This window comes from Sciurus vulgaris (assembly GCF_902686455.1).
Source record: "Sciurus vulgaris genome assembly, chromosome: 3".
Classification (NCBI taxonomy): Eukaryota; Metazoa; Chordata; class Mammalia; order Rodentia; family Sciuridae; genus Sciurus; species Sciurus vulgaris.
Window position 1 is genome coordinate 123983772 of NC_136463.1, and position 25254 is coordinate 124009025.

Consider the following 25254-nt stretch of genomic DNA (forward strand, 5'->3'; position numbering starts at 1 on the left):
AAAAAAATTGTTGCCCAAATCATTGTTATGGACCATCCCCCTATGTTTTCTTTTAGTAGATTTGTAGTTTCAGGTTTTATGTTTAAGTTTTTTTAATCCACTTTGAATTAATTTTTTTGTATATATTGTGAGATATGGGTCTAATTTCATTCTCCTGCATGTGAATGTATGTAGTCCATTTTTATGTTTGTTTTAGAGGTTGCTGGGGATTCAACCCCAGGGCTTTTCCCATTGTAAGCACACATTTTACGCACATTAACTACACCCCCAGACATCCCCATTTATTGAAGAGACTATTCTTTCTGTATTATACATTCTTGACATCTTTGTGTTTTCTTTTTCTTTTTTTCTTTTTTTTTTCTTCTTTTCTTTGATACCAGAGATTTAAGCCAGGGGCATTTAACCCTGAGCCCTATCCCCACCCTTTTTAAAAATTTTTTATTTTGAGACAGGGTTTTGCTAAGTTGCTCAGGGCTTGGCTAAGTTGCTGAGGCTGGCTTTGAACTTGCCTTCCTCCTGCTTTAGCCTCCTGAGCCTCTGGGATTACAGGCATGCACCACCGTGCCTGGCAGCATTATATTGTATTTTTCAAGTGTTTTTTGCAACTTTTTACTTTGTTCATTAAACATGGAACCATTTAAATTTTACCTTATTTATTTGCAATACTTTACCCTTTTGCTTCCACTTGGTTTGTTTTTTTAAAAACTAAAGTCTGAATTGTATGATTGTAACATATTCTTCTAGAGGAAGAGAAAATGGGTGGGATAGGATGACAATTGAAGAGACTTAAGATAAATTAAGAAACTGACGGAATAAATCCTTTCCCTTCATGTGTTGCTTATGTTCAGAAACATCTGCATGTTTAAACTTTTACATAGACTAGACCAGACCATTTGAAGCTAATGTGAATCTAATTTGATGTTATGTTATCTGAAATGGTAAGGATTTTGTTGTGAGTAAACATTTTAAGTCTTTATAATCTGAGATATGTGACTGCTACTGTGAATTACAAATATCGGGTCTGATGCTCTGAAAGTAACAGAACGAGATTACCTTCAAACCTATATAAAGAGCAATGAAACATTAAACCACTTCTGTTCTTGCTAATCTAAGGAGTAATAATATTATATGTCACTAATTCATCTTTAACATGCCTTTCAGAATTGCTCGAACATTTGGTTTCTAACCTTTTAAGTCTACTGATTTGCTCTATAATACTCAGAAATATACACATTTTGTGTTATTTTAATTTTAAGAGTTTCAAGGTGGGTATAGAGAACATAAAATGCTTATTTAAAATTTTCTGACTGAATTCTATCTTGATTCTAATGTTTTTATTTTTATCCATTGCATATTAAATAAAAAGTACTGTAGGAGTATGTTGAAGCTCATAATGGGACTGTTTAAAATTATTCTTATTGTATATGAGATTTGATTTTTATTCTTAGTAACAAATAAATATAATATTTGCATTTGTTTCAGTAAAGAATGAAGTGTTTTGAGAATTGAGTGGTGCTATATAAATGATTTACATTTTTTAAAATTACTAAAATAATCTGTATTAGTGTAGATAAATTTTAGACCCTGGGCGTACTGATATTTAATTATTCAGAATATAGTTAATTCAACTAGATTATTTTGGCTTAAGGCATTATTTCTTTCCACATCATCTAGAAAATCTTGTATTCTGCATTTGACATTATTTTTCTTATATTTTATGGTCTTTATGGTTTCTTGTATTAAGATCTATTCTCTGCTTATGAAAGCTAATGAGATTCTGTGGGGCTTATATAGAAAGAGAATGAGATAATAAAGCTCACATTTGAAACCATAAATAGTAATCATAAACTAATAAATTTAGTATAAAGAATGTTTTGATATTAAGAGAGCAGGGTTTAGGTGTTTACTTGAAGTATAAGGATGTGTATGTAACTGTTTATATATTATTACTGGCATCTTTATAATGCATTGTCACCTGAAGAAATAAATGCTAGTTTTACATATGCCATTGTGGCCAGGTGATTGTTCTGAAAATAGATAAAGCATCCTACTCTGTCACTGAAACCCATGCTAAGTTAGCTTGCCTTGTCCTTATTGGTTCCCTTACACAGGGAAGATTTGGACTCCTTTTTTAGTGTCTGTATTCCCAGAAATTTCTGAAAAAGTCAGCTTTGTTTGTTTTGAGCCTGAACTTTTTTTTTTTTTTTTTTTTTATGCCAGGGATTGAACCCAGGGGCACTCAACCACTGAGTCACATCCCCAGCCCTTTTTTGTATTTTATTTCAAGACAGTGTCTCACCGAGTTGCTTAGGGACTCAGTTGCTGAGACTGGCTTTGAACTCACAATCCTCCTGCGTCAGCCTCCCAAGCCACTGGGATTACAGGCATGTGCCATGGTGTCCAGCTTCAAGCCTGAACTTTAATTTCTAGTGTGTTCTAAATCACACTGGAAAGAAGTAGAGTGGTTTTTTGTTTTGTGGTGCTGAGAATGAAACCTAGAGCCTTCAGCATGCTGAGCAAGTGTTTCACCACTGACCTACATCCCAACCCAGAGGAAAGATCTTCATTTAATATCACAGTTTGACACCAGTTACCCCATGGTCCTTCAGCTATCATTCAGGACATTTATTAGAATGAATTTTGCCATTATCTATATAATCTTTTTTCAGACAGCTTTGTCTTATATCCAATTTTTAAGTTTGTTCTCCTTACAGGAATATTAAATAAAAAACAATCAAAAAGCCAGGCATGGTGGTGCTTGCCAGTGACTTGGGAGGCTAAGGCAGGAGGTTCGCAAGTTCAGGGCCTCCCTCAGCTACTTCGCGAGGCCCTAAGCAACTTAGCAAGCTCAGAATGTCTCAAAAATCAAAATACATATTTAAAAAAAAAAAAAAAAAAAAAAACAGGGGCCAGGAATGTGGCTCAGTGGTGAAGTGCCTCTGGATCCAGTCCCCAGTACCAAAAACCAAAATAACAACAACAAAATATAGTCAAAAAGCTTTATGCCACATCGTGGGGTAAATCATTATTATATTAACCTGGGTGAAAGATCTTCACCCTAATTTTAAAAATATATAGAATTTTTTTTTTTTTTTAAACCTCTGAAAGAAGACAGACTTGACGTCTCACTGACTGGGCCCAACCTATAGATGGTCTTCATGAGTCTGAGCAGCCTTCTCAGGTGGTCTTCCCTTTTCTATTGCAAGATTAGAGATTTTGCTTTTTTGGCTGTTTGAATTTGCCATAGGAGGCTCAGGGTCCAAGACAAGACAAGAACCTTCAATGTATGTAGAGGTAGAACACCGGAGCTTTAAAAAAAAAAAAAAAAAATCCCCTGTAGAGGCTCAATGAAGTATCCTCAAGAATGGAAGATAGAACACAGACCACCAGAAAATGAAACCACTACCTTGATTAAGGTATTTCCTGTTTTTTTCAGTAGTTGACATGACCTTTGGTCGTGCTGTTCTCTTCAGTCTACTGCAGTTGTTAAAGAGGAATCTGTCTTGACCATGCAACAAGAGATGAGGGCATTGCTACTTTACAAAGTATACGCAGGAGCCGAGTTGTGACAACATGGCAGCATGTAGTTATATGAGAAGAAAAGGTAGGAAACAGATTGTCTGGCAGTACAGAAAGAAAAGCACAATAGGAAGCAGCTGTTGAATGTTTTACAAATAGTCCCAAATTACCATGGTTGGGTTTTTTTTTTTTTTTTTTTTTTTTTTTTTTTTTTTTTTTACTTCATGATGATGCAAAAGTTGCATTAATTCAATGGAAACCATGCTTCAAATTCTGAATTTGGATCTTTTCCAAGGCTAGTTAATGTGGGTCTGACGATGCTGTGGAAAAACAATTTGAATTGTTTGTTTTTTTTTCTACTCCTTGCTTATACACAGATCACTTTTGATAACAGTCATATGGGTTTTTTCCCCACATAGACCAAGCAAGCAATTGATTCTGCAACATACACCAACTGGGCATCCTTTAATCCAGTTCAGTTCCGATGGTACCAGAAGATGGCATCAGATCCCATGTGTTGAGGGTTTAGTCCCTGCCATCTCCTTTAGGTATCATTTGCAAGCCCCAGTTTATTTTACCAGTGTTTCTGACTGAGCACCTAAAAAATCAGGATTTACATATAGTTCCTTTTTGGGTTCAGTTAATTTGCTCATGCAGCTCACAGAGCTCAGGGAATCACAGTTACTGGTTTATCATAAATGATTTTATAAAGGATATAGATAAAGGGATTCATAGGGCAAAGAATGGAGGAAGGAGCACAGAGCTTCTAATTTCCTCTGGTGCGTCAACCTCCAGGAACCTCCCATGTGTTCATTTGTCCAGAATGAACCCTGTCGTTTTGAGTTCTTGCAGAGACTTCATTGCCTAAGCATGACTGTAACATGGACAACTATGTAAAAATGTGTTTGGGCAAACAGGATTTGATCGAATGCTAATAGACTGATGAGTATACCTATCACGGCCTGTCCATTCTTGGTCTTTCTATGCAAAATATTTCTTCCTCCCAGGTATAAGGCAAGACCTCTTTTCAGATTATTAGGTTTTGAGACCTACTATCAGACAAGATAGTTCAGAGAATTTTTTATGACCCCCTCCAAGACAGAAAGGTGAGGGAAGATTAGAGTTTCTTATTCTTTTTTTTTTTTTTAATTTATTTTTATTATAAACAAATGGGATACATGTTGTTTCTGTTTGTACATGGAGTAACAGCATACCATTTGCATATTCATAAATTTACATAGAGTAATGATGTTTGATTCATTCCATTATTTTTTTCCTTCCCCCCACCCCCCCACCTCTCTTTTCCCTCTATACAGTCCCTCCTTCCTCCTTTCTTGTCCCACTCCCACCCCCCCATTAAGTGTCATCATCCGCTTATCAGTGAGGTCATTCCTCTTTTGGATTTTTGAGATTGGCTTATCTCACTTAACATGCTATTCTCCAATTTCATCCATTTGCCTGCAAATGCCATAATTTTATTATTCTTTATAGCTGAGTAATATTCCATTGTATATATATACCACAGTTTCTTTATCCATTCATCAATTGAAGGGCATCTAGGTTGGTTCCATAGTCTGGCTATTGTGAATTGAGCCCCTATGAACATTGGTGTGGCTATCTCTCTCTAGTGTGCTGATTTTAAGTCCTTTGGGTATAGGCCGAGGAGTGGGATAGCTAGGTCAAATGGTAGGTCCATTCCAAGTGTTCTAAGGAATCTCCACACTGCTTTCCAGAGCGGCTGCACTAATTTGCAGTCCCACCAGCAATGTATGAGTGTACCTTTTTCCCCACATCCTCGCCAACACCTATTGTTGCTTGTGTTCTTGATAATCACCATTCTAATTGGGGTGAGATGGAATCTTAGTGTAGTTTTGATTTGCATTTCTCTTATTACTAAAGATGTTGAACATTTTTTCATATGTCTGTTGATTGCTTGTAGATCTATTTCTGTGAAGTGTCTGTTCATTTCCTTAGCCCATTTGTTGATTGGGTTATTTGTATTCTTGGTGTAGAGTTTTTTGAGTTCTTTATAGATTCTGGAAATTAGTGCTATATCTGAAGTATGAGTGGCAAAGATATTCTCCCACTCTGTAGGCTCTCTCTTCGCATTGCTGATAGTTTCCTTTGCTGAGAGAAAGCTATTTAGTTTGAATCTATCCCAGTTACTGATTCTTGCTTTTATTTCTTGTGCTATGAGAGTCCTGTTAAGGAAGTCTGATCCTAAGCCACCAAGGTGAAGATTTGGACCTACTTTTTCTTCTATAAGATGCAGGGTCTCTGGTCTGATTTCAAGGTCCTTGATCCATTGTGAGTTGAGTTTTGTACAGGGTGAGAGATAGGGGTTTCGTTTCATTCTGTTGCATATGAATTTCCAGTTTTCCCAGCACCATTTGTTGAAGAGGCTATCTTTTCTCCCTTGCATATTTTTGGCACCTTTGTCTAGTATTAGAAAATTGTATTTATTTGGGTTTGTGTCCGTGTCCTCTATTCTGTACCATTGATCTACCTATTTTGGTGCCAATACCATGCCGTTTTTGTTACTATTGCTTTGTAGTATAGTTGAAGTTCTGGTATTGCGATACCCCCTGTTTCATTCTTCCTGCTAAGGATTGCTTTAGCTATTCTGGGTTTCTTATTCTTCCAGATGAATTTCATGATTGCTTGCTCTATTTCTGTAAGGTACGTCATTGGGATTTTAATTGGAATTGCATTGAATCTGTATGGCACTTTTGGTAGTATGGCCATTTTGACAATATTAATTCTGCCTATCCAAGAACATGGGAGATCTTTCCATCTTCTAAGGTCTTCCTTAATTTCTTTCTTCAGTGTTTTGTAGTTTTCATTGTAGAGATCTTTTACCTCTTTGATTAGATTGATACCCAAGTATTTTATTTTTTTTGAGGCTATTGCAAATGGAGTTGTTTTCCTCATTTCCCTTTCAGCTGTTTCATCGCTTGCGTATAAAAATGCTGTAGATTTATGTGTGTTGATTTTATAACCTGCTGTTTTGCTGAATTCATTGATGAGGTCCAGAAGTTTTCTGGAGGAGGTTTTTGGATCCTCTAAATATGGAATCATGTCATCAGCAAATAGTGACAGCTTAAGTTCCTCTTTTCCTATTCGTATCCCTTTAATTTCTTTAGTCTGCCTAATTGCTCTGGCTAGAGTTTCGAGGACAGTGTTGAATAGAAGTGGTGAAGGAGGACATCCCTGTCTTGTTCCTGTTTTTAAAGGGAATAGTTTCAGTTTTTTTTCCATTAAGAATGATGTTGGCCATGGGCTTAGCATAAATAGCCTTTACAATGTATAGGTATGTTCCTACTATCCCTATTTTTTCTAGTGTTTTCAGCATGAAGGGGTGTTGTATATTGTCAAATGCTTTTTTTGCGTCAATTGAAATAGCCATATGATTCTTATTCTTAAGTCTATTGACATGACGGATTACGTTTATTGATTTACGGATGTTAAACCATCCTTGCATTCCAGGAATGAACCCCACTTGATCGTGGTGCACAATTTTCTTAATATGTTTTTGGATACGGTTTGCCAATATTTTGTTAAGGATCTTAGCATTTATATTCATCAAGGATATTGGTCTAAAATTTTCTTTCCTTGATGTGTCTTTGCGTGGTTTGAGTATGAGGGTGATATTAGCTTCATAGAATGAGTTTGGTAGGGTACCCTCCTTTTCTATTTCCGGGAATACTTTGAGAAGTATTGGAATGAGTTCTTCTTTGAAGGTCTTGTAGAACTTGGCTGAGAATCCATCTGGTCCTGGGCTTTTCTTGGATGGTAGATTTTTAATGGCTTCTTCTATTTCATTGCTTGATATTGATCTGTTTAAATCGTGTATGTCCTCCTGGTTCAGTTTGGGAGGAGCATATGTCTCTAGAAATTTGTCAGTGTCTTCGGTACTTTCTATTTTGTTGGAATACAGATTTTCAAAGTAGCTTCTCATTATGTTCTGTATCTCAGTGGTGTCTGTTGTGATATTTCCTTTTGCATCATGTATTTTAGTAATTTGAGTCTTCTCTCTCCTTCTCTTTGTTAGTGTGGCTAAGGGTTTATCTATTTTGTTTACTTTCTCAGAGAACCAACTTTTTGTTATGTCAATTTTTTGAATAGTTTCTTTTGTTTCAATTTCATTGATTTCAGCTCTGATTTTAATTATTTCCTGTCTTGTACTACTTTTGCTGTTATTCTGTTCTTCTTTTTCTAGGGCTTTGAGCTGTAATGTTAGGTCATTTAGTTGTTGACTTTTCATTCTTTTCTGGAATGCACTCCATGCAATGAATTCTCCTCTTAGTACTGCTTTCATAGTGTCCCAGAGATTTTGATATGTTGTATCATCATTCTCATTGACCTCTAAGATCTTATTCTTTTTTGTGGGGAGACGTACTGGGAATTGATCCCAGGGCCGCTTTTACCACTCAGCTACCTAACCCTTTTTTATTTTTTATTTTGAGATAGTCTTGGTAAGTTGCTTAGGGCCATGCCAAGTTGCTGACACTGGCTTCAAACTTAAAATTCTCCTGCCTTAGCCTCCCAAATTGCTGGGATTATAGGGATGCACCACTGTTCCCAGTAAAGATTAGTTTCTTTAACCTTCTGGGGAAAAGAAATTCTAGTTTCTGTAGCCTGGCTTGGGGAAGGAGTTATGATCTGTGGACAAAAAACTAACATATATGTGTCATCACAGTAGAATATACTCTATTTTGGTACAGCATAGCAGCAGTGCCACAGCTCTGTCAGCCAGGCAATCACAAGTGATGGTTCTCCATTATATTGTGTTGCTAAGCCATGATGTTTGTTTGGTAGGGTGAGGTATTAAATGCAGTTTTTACTTAGGTCATTTTCATCTTACAAAGATACATGTACTCAGGAGACATGTAATAGACTCATTTCAGTGTTTCTGGAACTTTTATTGGAAAGTAGTGGGGTGTTAAGCTTAGAAACTATTGAGGAGACCAGTAATAATGAAATGAAATTTTCTGAAGGAGATCATTTTGGGAATAGCTCTTTATTTCAAGTTTTATTTTGAAGGTTAATTTAGAAATTTATTGTTAAGGGTTCAAGTGAAATTCATTGGTCTTAAGTCCCAAATAAAAAAACAAGCCAGCATTTTCTTCCCTTGGGTTTTTACAAATAAGATGCACTGTAGTTTGTTTTTTTACTTTAATATTGTACTGGTAAGTCTAATATTTAATTGATAGGATTACAAACTCATCACCACCCTGCCCCCTCCAATAAAGGTTAGGGAACAGGTTTGGGAAATTCTTGTACATAATGATAAGCAAACTACATAATCTAAAACAAGGGCTGGGGATGCATTTGTGAGTCCTTGAGTTCTATCCCCAGCACTGCAAAAACAGATAATTAAATAAAGTCATCAGAAGTAACCCAAGAAAGTATTACTCTTTGTAATTCCTTTTCATCCATATGATTCTTAACTTTGCATAGTGACTTTTGCTTTTACTTCTGTTTCATTTTTACCTTAAGGACACATAAAGTGTTTGTAAAGGATTTTTTGCAGTTTATCTTGTCTAAGTGTTTCAGCAGGGATTAAGGTTTTGTGGTTTAGGTTTTATTCCTTTGTATTGAGAGTGAGGTATAAGCAATTGTCATACTTAGAATTTTTAAATGCTCTTTAAAAAGATTTTTATGGTAAATTGAGAAGATATATATAAAATTATGGGGTTCAGAGTGATATTATCTATATGTACAATTTGGGAAAACTAAATCAAACTAATTGCTTGTATCTATTACCTCAAACTTATTTTTAGTAGTGAGAACATTTGAAATTTTTCTCTTAGCAATTTTGAAATACACAGTGCATTATTATTAACTATAGTCACCACACTGTGAATAGACATCAAAAAAACAAAAACAAAAAAGCAACTTATTCTTCCTAACTAAAACTTTGTATCCAATTTCAAAAATTTAGTATGTTCATTTGGTTTGAAATTTAGAATATGTAATAAGATAATCAATGAAAATTCTCCTTCCCATCTCTGTCCATGAGTTCCTATTCCCACATTTGTACATCAGTTCCACATGTAGGTCCACATATTAATCATGTAGGATAAGATCCTAAAAATGAAATTACTAGATTACAAGGATTGTGCATTTGTAACTGTAGTAGACACTGCTGTTAAAATGTAGGAAAATAAGTTGTCCTATACCCTTTCCAAAACCACATGGTAATAAACTTTTAGTCTTTACTAGCCTAATTAGTTTTTTAAAAATCCTAGCTATAATTCACATTGTAGAATATGAGATTAGCGTAACTTTAGGAGCCATTTGTATTTTTAATTATTGTCTATTGTAACTATAAAGGATAAAAAATGGTATAAAAATTATGTGTATTCGTGGGTACCATGTGATGTTTTGATACTTGTATGACATTGTATAATGTTTAAATCAGGTTAAACATATAGTCTCAAATATTTATCTTTTCTTTATGGTGGGAACATTGAAAATCTTTTCTTACAATTTCTTGAAATAAACAGTAAACAGTTATCTATAATCACCACCCTACTATGCAATAGCACACCATAACGTACTCCTTCCAAAATGTAACATAGGGCCCACTGGTCAGTATTAACCTCATCCTTCCCTTCTCCTACTTAACCAGCATCTTATAACCACCATTCTGCTCTTAACTTGTATAAGTTCAACTTTTTAATATTCCAAGTGAGTGAGATTATTCTATACTTGTCTTTCTATGCTTGACTTATTTCACTTAACATAATAGTCTCCATTTTTGCTCATGTTGTTAGAAATGACAGGATTTCATTCTTTTATGGGTGAATAGTATTCCATTTCATATATATACCATTCATCAGTGTCTTTTTATTCATTCATTAGTTAATGGAATGATAGGTTGTTTGCAGTTCTCAGCTGCTGTGGATAGTCTGCAGTGAACCATGGGAGTGCAGATATCTCTTTGACATACTGATTTCATTTCCTTTGCCTATATATCCAATGGAGGGGTTGCTGGGTCATATGGTAGTTCTATTCTTTTAATTTTATATGCTGATTTATCCACCTTTTTGTGCCCAATTTCAAAAATTTAGTGCTGGTTTTTGGGTTTTGGTGCTGGGAATCAAATCCAGGGATTTCCACATCACATGATAGGCAAGCACTTTATAACTGAGCTGCATCCCTAACTATCTCTTCCCCTCTGTAAACATTTTCTTTTAAGGGTGGAATGTGTGGGTGATAAGATTATTCTAGTTTTCTGAAAATGTCTTTATTTCACCTTTATTTGTAATGGATGTATTTTTACTGGATGTAGAATTCTTTTTTTTTTTTTTGGGGGGTGCTGGGGATTGAACCCATGGCCTTGTGCTTACAAGGCAAGCACTCTACTGACTGAGCTATCTCCCCAGCCCCTGGATGTAGAATTCTTGATTTGAGTTTTCTCAGCGCATGAAAAATTTATACCACTGCTTCTGCCCTCTGTGGTTTTAAATAAGAGGTCTACTATGAGTTAGCATTTTTCCCTCTAGGTTGCCCCTGCCCTCCTCCTCATGGTAGTGTGGATTAAGTCTAGGGGTGCTTTACCACTGAGCTGTATATCCCCAGCCCATTTCATATTTTGAGATAGAATCTCACCAGGTTGCTGAGGCTGACCTCAAACTTGTGATCCTTCTTCCTCAGCCTACCAGTACCTGGAATTACAAGCATCCATTATTGCACCAGGTTTCTAGCTGCTTTCAATGTTTTGTTTTTAGTTTTTATTTTATTTTATTTTGGGGGGAGGTACCAGGGATTGGATTCAGGGGCACTCGGCCACTGAGCCACATCCCCAGCCCTATTTTGTATTTTGTATAGAAACAGGGTCTCCTTGAGTCACTTAATGCCTTGCTTTTGTTGAGGCTGACTTTGAACTCGTGAGTCTCCTGCCTCAGTCTCCCCAGCGGCTGAGATTACAGGCATGTGCCACCATGCCCAGCCCCAGCCTTTTTGAGACCGGGTCTTGCTAAGTTGCTGAGGCTGGCTTTGAAGTTGCAGTTTTCCTGCCTCAGCCTCTAGAGTGCTGGGATTACAGATGTGTGCCATTACACTCAGCTTCCTATCTGTTTTTCTAATGTGTCACTGATAAAAGGGAGTGTACGCTCCTAATGTTATCCCCATCAGCCATGTTGTTCTTAATGTAGATTTTCATAAATTCAGTGCTTTGTAGAAACATATGTATTGTGTTATAGTTAGAGGAGTTTTATAAATTTATTACTGAAGTATATATTTTCTGATGCTGTTTGATATTGAATTCACTTTTTGGTCTCAGTCTGAGCTCTATGAGGGTAGGGCTTGTCTTGTAAGTTTCTTCTAGAACTTTTCCATGTACTCTACAATTAATCATTTTCATGTCTTGATGTGTGTGTGTGTGTGTGTGTATAAAAATGTACTGGTGAACTATTAAAAGGGATAGAATTTCAGTTGTATTCACTGTGTGTCCTAATCATTTTAAAATTTTGATTAAATAGATTTTGAAACTCAGCTGCACTCTACTAGAATTAATAGTTATGTCTCTATTTTTTTCCTAATTATCTCTTATTCTTTAGTTCTGTTTTGCATTTTCTTTTTTTCCTGAGCAGATTTCATAGGAAAAGGGCATGGCAATTAAATTTTACTCAAAATAATATTGACAGACATCAAAAGAGGGGAGCAGGGGATCTTATAAATGTTAGAGCTAAGGCACTTTTTCTAAAACGCAGTTTATTTTCCTTTTATAGTTAATATCTGTTCAATCCTTGGTACCAAACAAATAAAAACAAAAAATGTCTGATACTCAGTAAGTTTACATTAATGTAAAACTAGTTCTGAGTCTCTTTTTGGTCTTGCATATTATATAAAATCTTGCTTCACTGAAATCTTTTCTTATTGATTTTCTTATTGAGTGGATTGGAGCATACCTATAATCCCAGAAACCTGGGAGGACGAGGCAGGAATATTGGAGGTTTGAGGCCACTTTAGGGAGACCTGTCTCAAAAATCAAAAAATGTAGAGGGCCAACTATGTAGCTCAGTTATAAAGCACCCTTGTGTTCAATCTCCAGTACCAACAAAAGAAAAAAAAAAAAAAATGTCTTCCCCAAAGGTAATGTGTAGGGCTGGGGTTATAGCTCAATAGTAGTATATTACACCTAGCATGTATGAAGCCCTGAGTTCAGTCCCTAGGACCACAAAAACAAAACAAAGTAAGGTATAAATAATGGTCATTTAAAACACACTTAATACACTTGATGGAGAAGGTGGGCTTGCTTCTACAATAAATCTTTTGTGATACATTTTTCATAGGAAAGAATTCAAATGCAAAGCAAACACAAGTTGGGCCAGGTGAATAAAGCTTTTGTTAATCATGGGGTAAAGTGTTACTATGGTTTATTAAATAATTTTAATAAGTATACTTTGTGTTTCTGTGAAATATTTTCATTTTGCTTACACATTACATAGTATGCTTACATATTATTTTATTTAGAGTTATTCATTCATTATGAATTTATTTTCTCCCTTAGGTATCTTTAAAAGTTTAATTCCCCATCCCTTTTCCCACCCCTGCATACTCCTTAGCTCTTTAGTTTTGTACAGTATATGTAAGTAGATTTTTGTTTTTACATGTTTACATACCTACTCTGCCTTACCAGTAGCAATGGTCTTGAGTTTAGATTAACAGTTGGACTCATCCCACAAAACAGACTTCATCAGTACTAAAATTCTTTTAAGAAAGGATACAGGCTAGGAATAGCAACAGCATAGTGGGAAGTCTTGATTTCCAGGCATCTTATACTTGATGTGTTCTCAGTCCCAAGAAACATAGCTGAATGTTCAGTTAAATCATTGCATTGGAGTCTGTGCAGCTTTTATACCTTGTTCTCATTCTCTAGTACAACAGAATGTTACCAGTATTAAATCAACAATCTTGACAGTGATAGTCTTTGGGCCATGTACATCGTCCTTCAGCCAGATTCTTGTTTATCTTGGATTTATTATGTTCCTATAAATTTTGAGTTAAGAATTGCAAAGATAATTTGGCCAAGTATCAAATCCTTAGGTGTAGCTGAATGTGATGGTGCACGCCTGTAATCCCAGTGACTTGGGAGACTAAGGTAGGAGGATTGCAAGTTTGAAGCCAGCCTCAGCAACTTAGTAAGGCTCTAAGCAAATTAGTGAGACTCTTTCTGAAAATAAAACATAAACAGGGGTTAGGGATGTAGTTTAGTGGTAAAGTACCCCTGGGCTTAATTCCTAATACCAGACAAAAAACAAACAAAAAGTGACAAACCAAATCCTCAGGTGTTCTGAAACTTTACAGAAAAGTCTCAAACCAGGCCCCCCCAACCCAACCCTCCCAACCCCCATGCTGGGGCTTGAACCCAGGGCCTTGTGCTTGCAAGGCAAGCCCTCTACCGACTGAGCTATCTCCCCAGCCTCAAACCAGCTCTTAAGTACTTTGACTAAGGTCCTGTAATGAGGTAGCCAACAGACAGTTCAAATATATTTTTTTGTGATTGTTGATTTTTATAGGAAATATTGACATGTAGGCAAGTGAATAACATAGATAACACGCATTTCTTTATCCACCTTCAACAATTTATTCATGACTGATCTTGTTTTACCCATGTCCAGCTACTTCCTCAGACACCTCCCCTACTTTTTTTGTTTGGAGGTGGGATCTTGATATTTTGCCCAGACCCTGGACTTAAGTGATCCTGCCTTGCAGGCTTCCTGGAGTGACTAGAACTACCTGGTCCTGTTTAATAAAATTTCAATAAATATTTCATTATTTCTAATAGGTAATTCTAAAAAATACTATAACCACATGTACACATATGCCCACTCCTAAATATCAAAAATTTTGATTGTGTTCTATAATTGTTTTTATTAAATTGTTTTGTTGTTTGAATCTGGAACCAGATAAAGTTCAAACACTGACATCAGTCTTGTAAGTTGGTACTGAGAGTTGAACCAGTGGTACTCTACCACTAAGCTGTATCTCCATCTCTTTGTATCTTCTATGTTGTTAGAGAATCTCACTAAGTTAAGACCGAACTCAAACTTGAGAACCTTCTGCCTCAGCCTCCCAAGTACCTGGGATTACACAGTGTATGCCCACTGTGTCCAGCTTGTAAATTGTTTTCAGTTTGTTTATTTGAGCCAGGCATGGTGGCATATGTCTGTAATTCCACTTACTTGGGAGGCTGAGGTAGAAGAATGACTTACATCCAGGCTAACCTGGGCAACATATAAGAACTTGTCTCAAAAAAAGAGAGAGAAAGAGAAAGTGTGTATTTATTTTTTTTAATAGGTTCCCACATTATCTCCCTTTATGTTTCCTTGAAATGTATTTGTTGATGAAGCTATCATTTGTCATGAAGCATTTCCCACAGTTGTACATCCTGGATTTTACTAATTCAACCTTCGTTTAAAAGTTTTTGAACTCTTAAAAATAATTCCTGTACCAAAATAAAATTTCAGTTTGAAATGACTTTTTTGTAGAGACCCCAACACAGCTCTTCATCATGGCCAAGCGACTTCGGTTTTGAAGCTGCAGTTCAACTAAAGCTATATTTCTTAATCATTATAGGAATATTCAGGCATTGAAGCATAAGTCCATGCCATCCAAATCATGTTTCCTATCCTTCTGTGTTCCCACAAAGTGGTTTTTTTCTGATTTCCTTGCTGAGTTCTACCTCTGGTCTTGATGATAAAACAGAAGGTCACATAAAACAATTAGAATCTAGGAGGTCTTGAATGTTAACTCTTTTTGCTTTTTTAAAACTTTGTTATTCGAATGTTTCTTAAAACTAACTTGGGTTGGCATTTTATACTAACATTTCTTTTCAGAAATTCTTTAGCTTAGTAGGTACAATTTTGAGGTACAATTTTGACCCATGGATCTACAGATCTGAATTCTAATGCTGAGTTTTGATTCTTTTCTTGTATCCCTCAATTCATAAAACTGGATGAGCTCAGTTAAATACTAGAGTTGTGGGAGGCTACAGAAATTTTTAAATTTCTGCTTACAAAGTTTATATAAAAATTAATTGGCCGGGTGCGGTGGTGCACACCTGTAATCCCAGCGGCTCGGGAGGCTGAGGCAGGAGGATCAAGAGTTCAAAACCAGCCTCAGCAACTTAGCGTAGCCTTGAGCAATTCAGTGAGACCCTGTCTATAAATAAAATACAAAATAGGACTGGGGATGTGGCTCAGTGATCGAGTGCCCCTGAGTTCTTTTCCCGGCACCCCCCCACCCCCCAAAAATATTAATTGACCAAAACCTCTTTGTTTTTATTAAAGTTAAGAAAGAAGAAAAGAAAAGGCATAAGTCATCATCATCTTCCTCCTCGTCATCCAGTGATTCAGATAGCTCAAGTGATTCTCAGTCCTCTTCTGATTCTTCTGACTCTGAAAGTGCTTCTGAAGAGAAGTCAAAAAAAAGAAAAAAGAAGCATAGGAAAAATTCCCGAAAACACAAGAAAGAAAAGAAGAAGCGAAAGAAAAGCAAAAAAAGGTCTTTACTTTTATAATAATAGCTTTATATTCTGATTCCCTCCTGTTTATAAATAAATCTGTTGAGATTCTGAATCAGTTACATATGAGCATTAAAATAGAAATATATATATTTTTAGTATTTTTAGTTGTAGATGGACACAGTACCTTTTATAATATTTATATATGTGGTGCTGAGGTTTGAGCCCAGTACATCACATGTGCTAGGCAAGCACTCCACCACTGAGCTACAAATCCAGCACTAAAATAGAAATACTTTATAGCCCGGAGTATCATAAGACCATTCTTATACTCTATAGTCACTAAATTAAATCAGTGCATTCATTTCCATTTCTAACAAAACCTTTTAGTTCATTTTGTTTACTCCATGAAATGATGCTTTTGGTTTTGTAGTATAGGGTTTTGGTTTTCATTTTGCTTTGTTTTGTTTATGATACTGGAGATTAAACCCAGGGCCTCAAGCATGCTAGGCAAGCAGTCTACCAGTAAACTATACCCCCAAACCTTTTTATTTTATTTTGATATCACTAATTTGCCCATTCTGGCTTCAGATTTGCAGTCCTCCTGCTCAGCTTCCTGAGTAGGTGGGATTATAGGTACATGCCACTGCACCAGTTTATTTATTTATGTTTGGAGGTCTCTCTAAATTGCCCAGGCCAGGTCCCAACTCTCAGTCCTCCTGCCTTAACATCCCTTAGTAGCTGGGATTACAAGCACATGCCACCAGGCCAGATTTAGGTTTATATATTTTCTGTGAGATTGTTGGATTAGTGAGGATTACAAGAAAACCGTTGTGTTCCTTTTTTCCATAGTATTCTCTCCTGGTTTTTTGTCCTTTATTGTTTTGGTTCTTATGATTGTATGAGGGTTGAAAGCTAATAATAATGGTATATTTACTGTCTTTTCAGTTTTGTATGTAATCGTCAATGTACTAAAATTTATTGCCTTCACAAAACTAATTTCTTTACCCATAGAGTTTCATATTTTGGTTCAATATTTTGGAAAAATGTTTTCGAATGTGATAAATTTTGTGGGGAGGGTGGGGTACCAGGGATTGAACCCACAGGTGCTTAACCACTGAGCCAAATTCCAACCCCCCTCCCACTCTTTGAGACAGGGTCCTACTTAGTTATTTACAGCCTTAGTAAGTTGTTGAAGCTGGCTTTGAACTTGAAGTCCTCTTGCTTCAGCCTCCTGAGCTCCTGGGATTACAGGTGTGCACCACCAGGCCCTGCTACAAATATTTTTTTTTTGATCATTGGATGGTTGTTTGTCAGAGGAATGAAGGAAAGTTTTCCCCTTTGCAGGGGCAGGGGGACAAGATAATGTATGTATTGTGATATAAAGGAGAGAAATACAAACAATTGGAAAATTTTGATATGTACATAATAACTGAATGAAATTTATTTTGTGCATTTCTGTTAAGCCCATCTAGTGAAAGTGAGGTGGAAAATCTCGAAGCACAACCCCAGTCTACTGTCCGTCCAGAAGAGATCCCTCCTATACCAGAAAATAGATTCCTAATGAGAAAAAGTCCTCCTAAAACTGATGATAAGGAAAGGAAAAACAGAGAGAGAGAAAGAGAGAGAGAATGGTATGTGAATGTATTTTGTAGAATATCCCATACATGTTGCCATAGTTTTCTTCTTTTTCAAAATGTTTTTACTTCTGTCAAGATTCAGTTGGTGATCTTGTCCCAAGGTTGAAATTCTTTTTTGAACAAGAATATTATTAGCAAAATTTCTTTTTGTTTAGCAAATTTATCTCTTATAAATTAAGATGAAAAATAAAATGACTTAAATCACAAGCACATTTTGAGGAAATAGTGCTTTTTAGAATAAGTTCTGTTAATACCAGATAGATTCGTTTCATTCCAAATTAATAACAAGGTAGTGTTAAATCATTGTAATTTACTTTGTTATTTGTATACTTTAAGCTTTTTAAGTGTGTAAGAAAAGAACCTCTTTGATTTTTAAATTTGTGTAATAGGAAAAGTCCTGTTTTTCTTGCTTCATTTATAATATTAGGATAATGAAAACAGATAATAAATTTAAAACTTTGAATATTTTTATGTAAATTTAAAATATTAATATCAGTAGTTCTTTTGTTATGAATCATTTTAATAACTGCAAAATTCAAAAAATTTTTCTTGGTTATGATCAGAAATATAGTCATAGCATACGAGTAATAAAATTCTCAATGACTGCTTTCACAATACAGCAAATATATAAAAATAAGAGTTATTCGAAATTAGGGATAATTCTGTTGGATTGGATTGAGTTAATTTTTCTGCTACTATTGAAAGGGATATTTCTTAGCAAATAAAGATTAAAAACAAACTATTTGAACCACCAGTTTAGTGAACTTTTTGAATGTCATTTACATGGATGTTTATGAGCTAATTAAATGCATGTAATTTATTTGAAAGGTTTCACTTTCTGTATAAACCATGATATGAATTTAGCTCATGTAGATCAGCTTGCCTCTGCTTAATTAACATTACTTACATTTACATTTGTCTATACTTCTGTTACCAATGAGCAGCTGCTTTTATGTGATAATAAGGTATTTTGGTATAAGATAGTTTTCAAATTGTTCTCTAAGAACTTCTGAGCTCTTCCATGTTGATTTTCCTTAATTATCAAATTAACTTCATCTTTGTAATGAACAGTGTTTCTTAAGAGGGTTTGGTTGGCATTTCGGGTAGGCGAATCTTTCATCCTCATACGTTGCAAGCATAACATTTCCAACTCTTGGGCCCTCATGATCAGTAGCACTCTCTAGTCATTAATGTTTGAAAAATAGCTCCCATACTTTTCCAGATACTTACTAGGACCTGATAACATTTTAGGTTAAGAACCACTGATTACATACAGAATTTTAAATGCATCAATTTAGACCAGTAAAACTACATTCTCCAGATTAATTTTACAACGATAATAATGTGTTTTAACATTTTCTTTCCTTTTGCTTCTTTCTAGTAATCTACCTAACTCCCAGCCTGCTTCATACCAGAGACGTCTCTTAGTTACTAGGTCTGGCAGGAAAATTAAAGGAAGAGGACCAAGGGTAGGTGTTTATTTGCCCAGAATATGAATAATATTGCATTTACCTTTTTTTAAAAAAGATTTATAGTGGTCTGGGACAAAGCTTAGTGGTAGAGCACTTGGCTAGCATGTGCAAGGCTCTAGATTTAATTTCCAACAATGCAAAAGAAAATTTTAGAGTGTTTTTTAAATACTATTTAAATTATTTACTATACAAGTTACAAAAATTTAGGGGAGATGCAAATATTGAATATTATATTCTTTTTATAATAACTTTTGTATGTTGGTACTTCTAAACTGAAGATCTACATGTTATAATTGGATTATATATTTACTTGGTATATAATGGTATATAGGTCTTGTGACCCTTGCTACTTCTTGCCTACCATATCTCTACTCTTATTAAAAATAAATTTCAGAGCTGAGGTTGTGACTCAGTGGTAGAGCACTTGCGTAGCATATGTGAGGCACTGGGTTTGATTCTCAGCACCGCTCCCTGTCAGAATTTAAGTATCTTCTATGCTTTCAAAAGTCTTTAGAAACATGGCTGTCCTTTGTATTTTATTTACTTGTGTGCTTCAAGCATTTCAGTTTTTCTTCTACTATTCTCCTGAAAACAGTACTTGCTATGTGGTCAGTTCCAAATCACAAAATTCAGTGGGTCCTTTCTAATATAGTTCATATTCCTCGAAGTTCTAGCTCATTTCATATTGCATATGTTCCTTTGGCAGTCTCATTATTCCCATGACTAAAAACTCAAGTTTTAGTCTGCTCCTCTTGGCACCAAAAGCTTATTTGATTAATGAACAGCTCAAACCTAGCATATAGAAAGTTGAGCATAAGCACTTTTTCTTCAGATCTGACCCTTTTCTAGGTTCCTGGTCCTAGTGACTGGTTACCACCACCTGTACAGTTCCTTAAACCTGAAACCCAAGAATCATTTTAATCTCCCCTTTCATTCATAGTTTACTTATCTTATCCATCCTCAGTACTCTGAAATCCATTTGCTGCTCTCAAGCTTCATTCTGACCATGTTAATTTAGTTTATCATGTTGTCTGAATTATAAATGGCTTCCTTATAGGTATTTTGACATTTCTCAAATTTTTTTTGTTTGAATACTGCTTCACACTGTTAAAAATTATTGAGGACCCCAAATAGTTTTTGTTGATGTGAGTTATATGTATCTACATTTATTCTTTTGGATGTTAAAACTGAAAAATAATTTCATTCACAAGAGTATATAAGCGTACATTCCAGTAGCTATGAAGCAGTGACATTAAAACATGGCATGTAGTATCTGAATAACTCCATGTAAAATAATGAAAGGACAGAAATGAGAAAGGCAAGTAGTATATTCTGAAAATAGTTTTGACTAAATAGATACCTTGTATCTTCAGATCCCTAGATGATACTTTGAGGATCACTGATCTAATACTTTTTGTTAATAGCCATTTTTGTTGATAGTCAATTAAAAAAGAAAGAAGATCTGATTGCATTACATCTTTACCATTGATCTTACAATAAATCCAAAATTATTACCGCAGTTGATAAGATCTCACAAGTTCTAGTCCTGGCTTACCTTGTCAGAATCATCTAGTCCTACTTTCCCTTGCAATTTTTTTCCTGTGCTGTGAATAGAACCCAGGGCTTTATGGGTGCCAGATAAATGCTCTACCACTTAGCTGTATCCCCAGCCCTCAGCTTATATTTCTTGCACTTGACATGTTTTTCCTCATCTGTCCTTACTCCCTTTGCTTTCTTTTCCTCACCCTTTTCTGAGTAACTCATCATGAACATTCTTTGGTTTTTCACCTTTTATTACTTTAACTGAACAGATCTCTTAATAGTTCAGATCTCTTTGTTACTTATTCTCTGAGCACGTTTTTTTCCTTTTACACTCATTCCGGTCTAGTTGCATATGTTTGATATCTCTGGCTATGTATCTATCCGTGTATTTTCCTAGCCCCTATGGAATAAGTTCTAGGAGAGCAAAATCATATATATGTTGGCTCACTAATGTTTCCTCAGTGCAAAGTAGAGTGTTTAGGCATTATAAGGACTGAGTAAATATTGGCTGAATAAATTAACATCTTTGTATATAAAACACTCAAATTGAATCTTAGCATCTGGTAAGAGTTAATACACCTAGTGTGCTCTAACATCACTTCGTTAGACTTCATGGGAAAATATGGGTGGCTAGAGTTTCTGTAGTTAATATTTTTTATTTGGATTTGTGATGTGACTTACTCAAAGTTTCTCTGTCTTCATGATTTCATTCCTGAAAATTGGGGGAATTTTAGTAATTTAATCGATTAATGCCGGGGCCTCAGGCATGTGAAGTACAAAACTCTCTACCACTGAACCTCACTCCCAGCCCCAATTTTATTAATTTTAGAGAACATAGAAGTAATCAGACATTTATTTCAACCTAGAAATGCTTTAGCTATTGTTGCATTGCTTTTACAACATATTGTTATATTGGTGTTGATTTTTTTTTTTTCCCCTTTTTTATTTTCCTAAGCGTTACCGAACTCCTTCCAGATCCAGGTCAAGGGATCGTTTCAGACGTAGTGAGACTCCTCCACATTGGAGGCAAGAGATGCAGAGAGCTCAAAGAATGAGGGTATCAAGTGGTGAAAGATGGATCAAAGGGGATAAGTAAGATTTACCTTTTTTTCTAGTGTGTGTTTTTTTTTTTTTTTTTTTTTTTTTTTTACTATTGTACATCAAATTATTAAGAGCTATTTTAATTCTTTCTGCATCTCTTAAGGAAAATATAGTATCTTTTTAACTAATAGCTATACTGTTCTTTTCCTAACGATATTGCCAAAAGTCTTTTTCCCCCCTTTTTTAGGAGTGAGTTAAATGAAGTAAAAGAAAACCAAAGGAGTCCCGTTAGAGTAAAAGAGAGAAAAATAACTGATCACAGGCATGTGTCTGAGAGTCCAAACAGAAAAAATGAAAAGGAAAAGAAAGTTAAAGACCATAAATCTAACAGCAAAGAGAGAGACATCAGAAGAAATTCAGAAAAAGATGATAAATATAATAAAAACAAAGTGAAGAAAAGGGGCAAATCTAAAAGTAGGAGTAAGAGCAAAGAGAAATCTAAGAGTAAGGAAAGAGATCCAAAACATAACAGACATGAAGAAAAGAGGATGAGGTCCAGGAGTAAAGAAAGGGATCATGAGAATGTTAAAGAAAAAGAAAAGCAGTCTGATTCTAAAGGAAAAGATCAGGAAAGGAGTAGAAGTAAAGAAAAGTCTAAACAGTTAGAATCAAAAAGTAATGAGCATGATCACAGTAAAAGTAAAGAAAAGGATAGACGTGCACAGTCCAGGAGTAGAGAACGTGATATAACTAAAGCTAAACATAGTTACAATAGCAGGACAAGGGAACGAAGCAGAAGTAGGGACAGGAGCAGAAGAGTGCGATCTCGAAGCCATGACAGAGATCGAAGCAGAAGCAAAGAGTACCATAGATACAGAGAGCAAGAGTACAGGAGAAGAGGAAGGTCCCGAAGCCGAGAGAGAAGAGCAACACCAGGAAGATCGAGAAGTAAAGATAGGAGGAGGAGGAGAAGGGATTCACGGAGCTCAGAGAGAGAAGAAAGTCAAAACAGAAACAAAGACAAATACAGAAACCAAGAAAGTAAGAGTTCACACAGAAAAGAAAATTCTGAGGGTGAGAAAAGAATGTACTCTAAAAATCGTGATCATAATAGCTCAAATAATAACAGGGAAAAAAAGTCTGATAGAGATCAAAGTCCATTCTCAAAAATAAAACAAAGCAGTCAGGACAATGAATTAAAGTCCTCCACATTGAAAAATAAGGAGGATGAGAAGACCAGATCCTCAGTGGAAAAAGAAAACCAAAAATCAAAGGGTCAAGAAAATGACCATGTACATGATAAAAATAAAAAATTTGATCATGAATCAAGCCCTGGAACAGATGAAGACAAAAGTGGATGAGTGAGTTGTGTAAACATTATTTCCTTTCTGTCTCAAAATTTAAGTTTTAGAGACTTGCTAATGAATCTCCTTTATGTTGTTTTCAAGTTGTTTTATGTTTGTCTTTTTTTTTTTTTTTTTTTTTTTTTGGTGGACTTCATTGAGTTGATCTTTTTGATAATCTGCAACCTGGATAATTTGTACTGCTAAAGTTTTAATAAACTTGAAATGAGAAAACACTTTGGTGTAATACCGTGTGCTATGTTAAACTATTTTATGTATGCATTTTTGTTTTAACAATCAGCCAGTAACATCCTGATTTGTTTAATCAGCCCTTTGGAAACAAGTATAACTGATGGTTGCAATACATTGTTACAAAAGCTTGTGTTCTTGTGATCAAAGTAAGTTGAAGAGCCACTAGAAGAAATTTTGTATAGATTTTCTGATTGCATTTATAATAAAGACTTGCAGCAATTTCTTTTAATTATACAGAAATGGAATCCTAGTAATTTGAGATCTGAAATCATCACTTTTTATTTGTGCTTTAAAACAGACAAATATTTATAGTTACTCATCTTGCACTTCATACCCTATTCTCTACAGTTCTAACCAAAACTTGTTTCTTATTAATACTTTTCCTGTCTAGTTGGTTTTTACTTAACTGTCTGTAAAAGTCGTAAGGTTGTTTTTGTTTTGGTTTTTTGATGTGCCAATTGAATTTGAGTTGCTGTTATACAGCAATTGATAGCAACTATACCTTGGAAGATCAGACTAATTCCCTGTGTTGCTTTTTTTGGTCTGAAGAGTTGAAATTGTTGCTTTTTTGAGAACATTATTTTATTATTATTACCTTTTTCTAAAATTAAAAGAAAATCACTAAAACATGCAGGTCCTTAAACTATATTCTAAAAATTGTTAGTATTGATACATTAACTTCTAAGATTTCTGATTTTTGGCAACAAGCCTACATAGCTTTGAGTGTTAACTCTGCATGATTTTTGTTTTTATAAACTTAAACTAACTTCTCTAACTCTCCTAGCTGAGTTTCAAATGGCAAGAAAATGCATTTTTTCTATATATGTACCACGATAGGCTGTGGCATGTTTATGACTCTGGTTTCATTCTATTTGGGTGGCTTTATATACTATTACCATTAAAATTATTTTAACTTGGCATGTATAACATTGCCATGTAGTGTAGAACAGAAAGTTGCAAAATTTGATAGCTTACAGAGTTAAACACTTTAACAGGTCCAAATTCAGTTTTGTGTGTTGTATTTTGCTATTTTTGTGATGTGTGGCCTTTTATTCTGTAATATCTGTTATAAATAAAACATTGAACATCCAGCAAACACAAAACCTGCCTCATTTGAAAAGAAATTTCAAAAATTCCAATTAATAGTAGTCTCTAGAGTGTTTTGTACTTTAATATTTGTCAATATAGTGTCAACTCTAATCAAGGTAGCTTCTTGGTAAATCCATTAGCTACTCAATGCTATTTGTACTGAATAAAGCAATGCTTAATATGATACTTCCCATAATTGATTAATACAGTAATGATACATTTGACATTGTAGCTGTTGCAGACTGAATAGTGTAATGAATATAACATTGTTTTGAATATTTTGAAACAAATACCCACAATGCATTCTTTCTATTTTTTTTTTTTCCTTGATGGTAAAAGTAGTATTTATTATAATCCAGGATGATTCCTTAGAGACTGACCACAAACCCTCATTAAGTATAATTGAGTCTGAGTGCCCACGCTGTATAATCTATATATTTCAAACAAATTGTCTTAAATTCATTAAATTGCATTTTAAAATCTGTCATAAACTATTTGAGCTTCAAGAAAGATACTATTTAAGAAAGGATTTCTAATAAGTTATATATATATATATTTTTAAAGTCCATCTAAGTAAAAATACTTCTGTATTATCTGATCCTAGAGCTTTATCTATTAAGAATTATAGACAAGAACTTCCCAAATATCAAGTTTCAAAAAGTAGTTATAGGAAGAAACGTAGTCATTTCTATGAGCAGTATTTGGGTTATCAAAAGAACAGTTCCATGGTAAACATTATTTATAGGCCTTGTTACAAAGCTTTGTTAGCTGTTTTTACAGAAAGATGTGAAGGAGTTGAGATTAGAAAGGACAATCAAGTAGATTTTATTTTCAGAATATAAAGAACATTTAGAAAATGAATAAGGAGTATCAGTTAAACC

General features: G+C 34.9%; 1 protein-coding gene across 8 annotated transcripts in view; it reads left to right on the top strand.

The window, feature by feature from the left end:
* PPIG (peptidylprolyl isomerase G) overlaps nt 1–23268 on the top strand; it is a 50282-nt gene extending 27014 nt beyond the window's left edge. For 7 of the 8 annotated variants that reach the window (XM_079135481.1, XM_079135474.1, XM_079135477.1 and 4 more), the window contains 5 exons: nt 15822–16035; nt 17461–17628; nt 19016–19103; nt 21604–21740; nt 21937–23268. In XM_079135481.1, the coding sequence (XP_078991607.1) occupies nt 15822–16035; nt 17461–17628; nt 19016–19103; nt 21604–21740; nt 21937–23050 (1721 nt within the window). In that variant the 3' untranslated portion in view covers nt 23051–23268. The remainder of the gene's footprint in view (nt 1–15821; nt 16036–17460; nt 17629–19015; nt 19104–21603; nt 21741–21936) is intronic. The other variant, XM_079135480.1, reaches the window with a different exon arrangement.
* Nucleotides 23269–25254: the final 1986 nt, after the last annotated feature.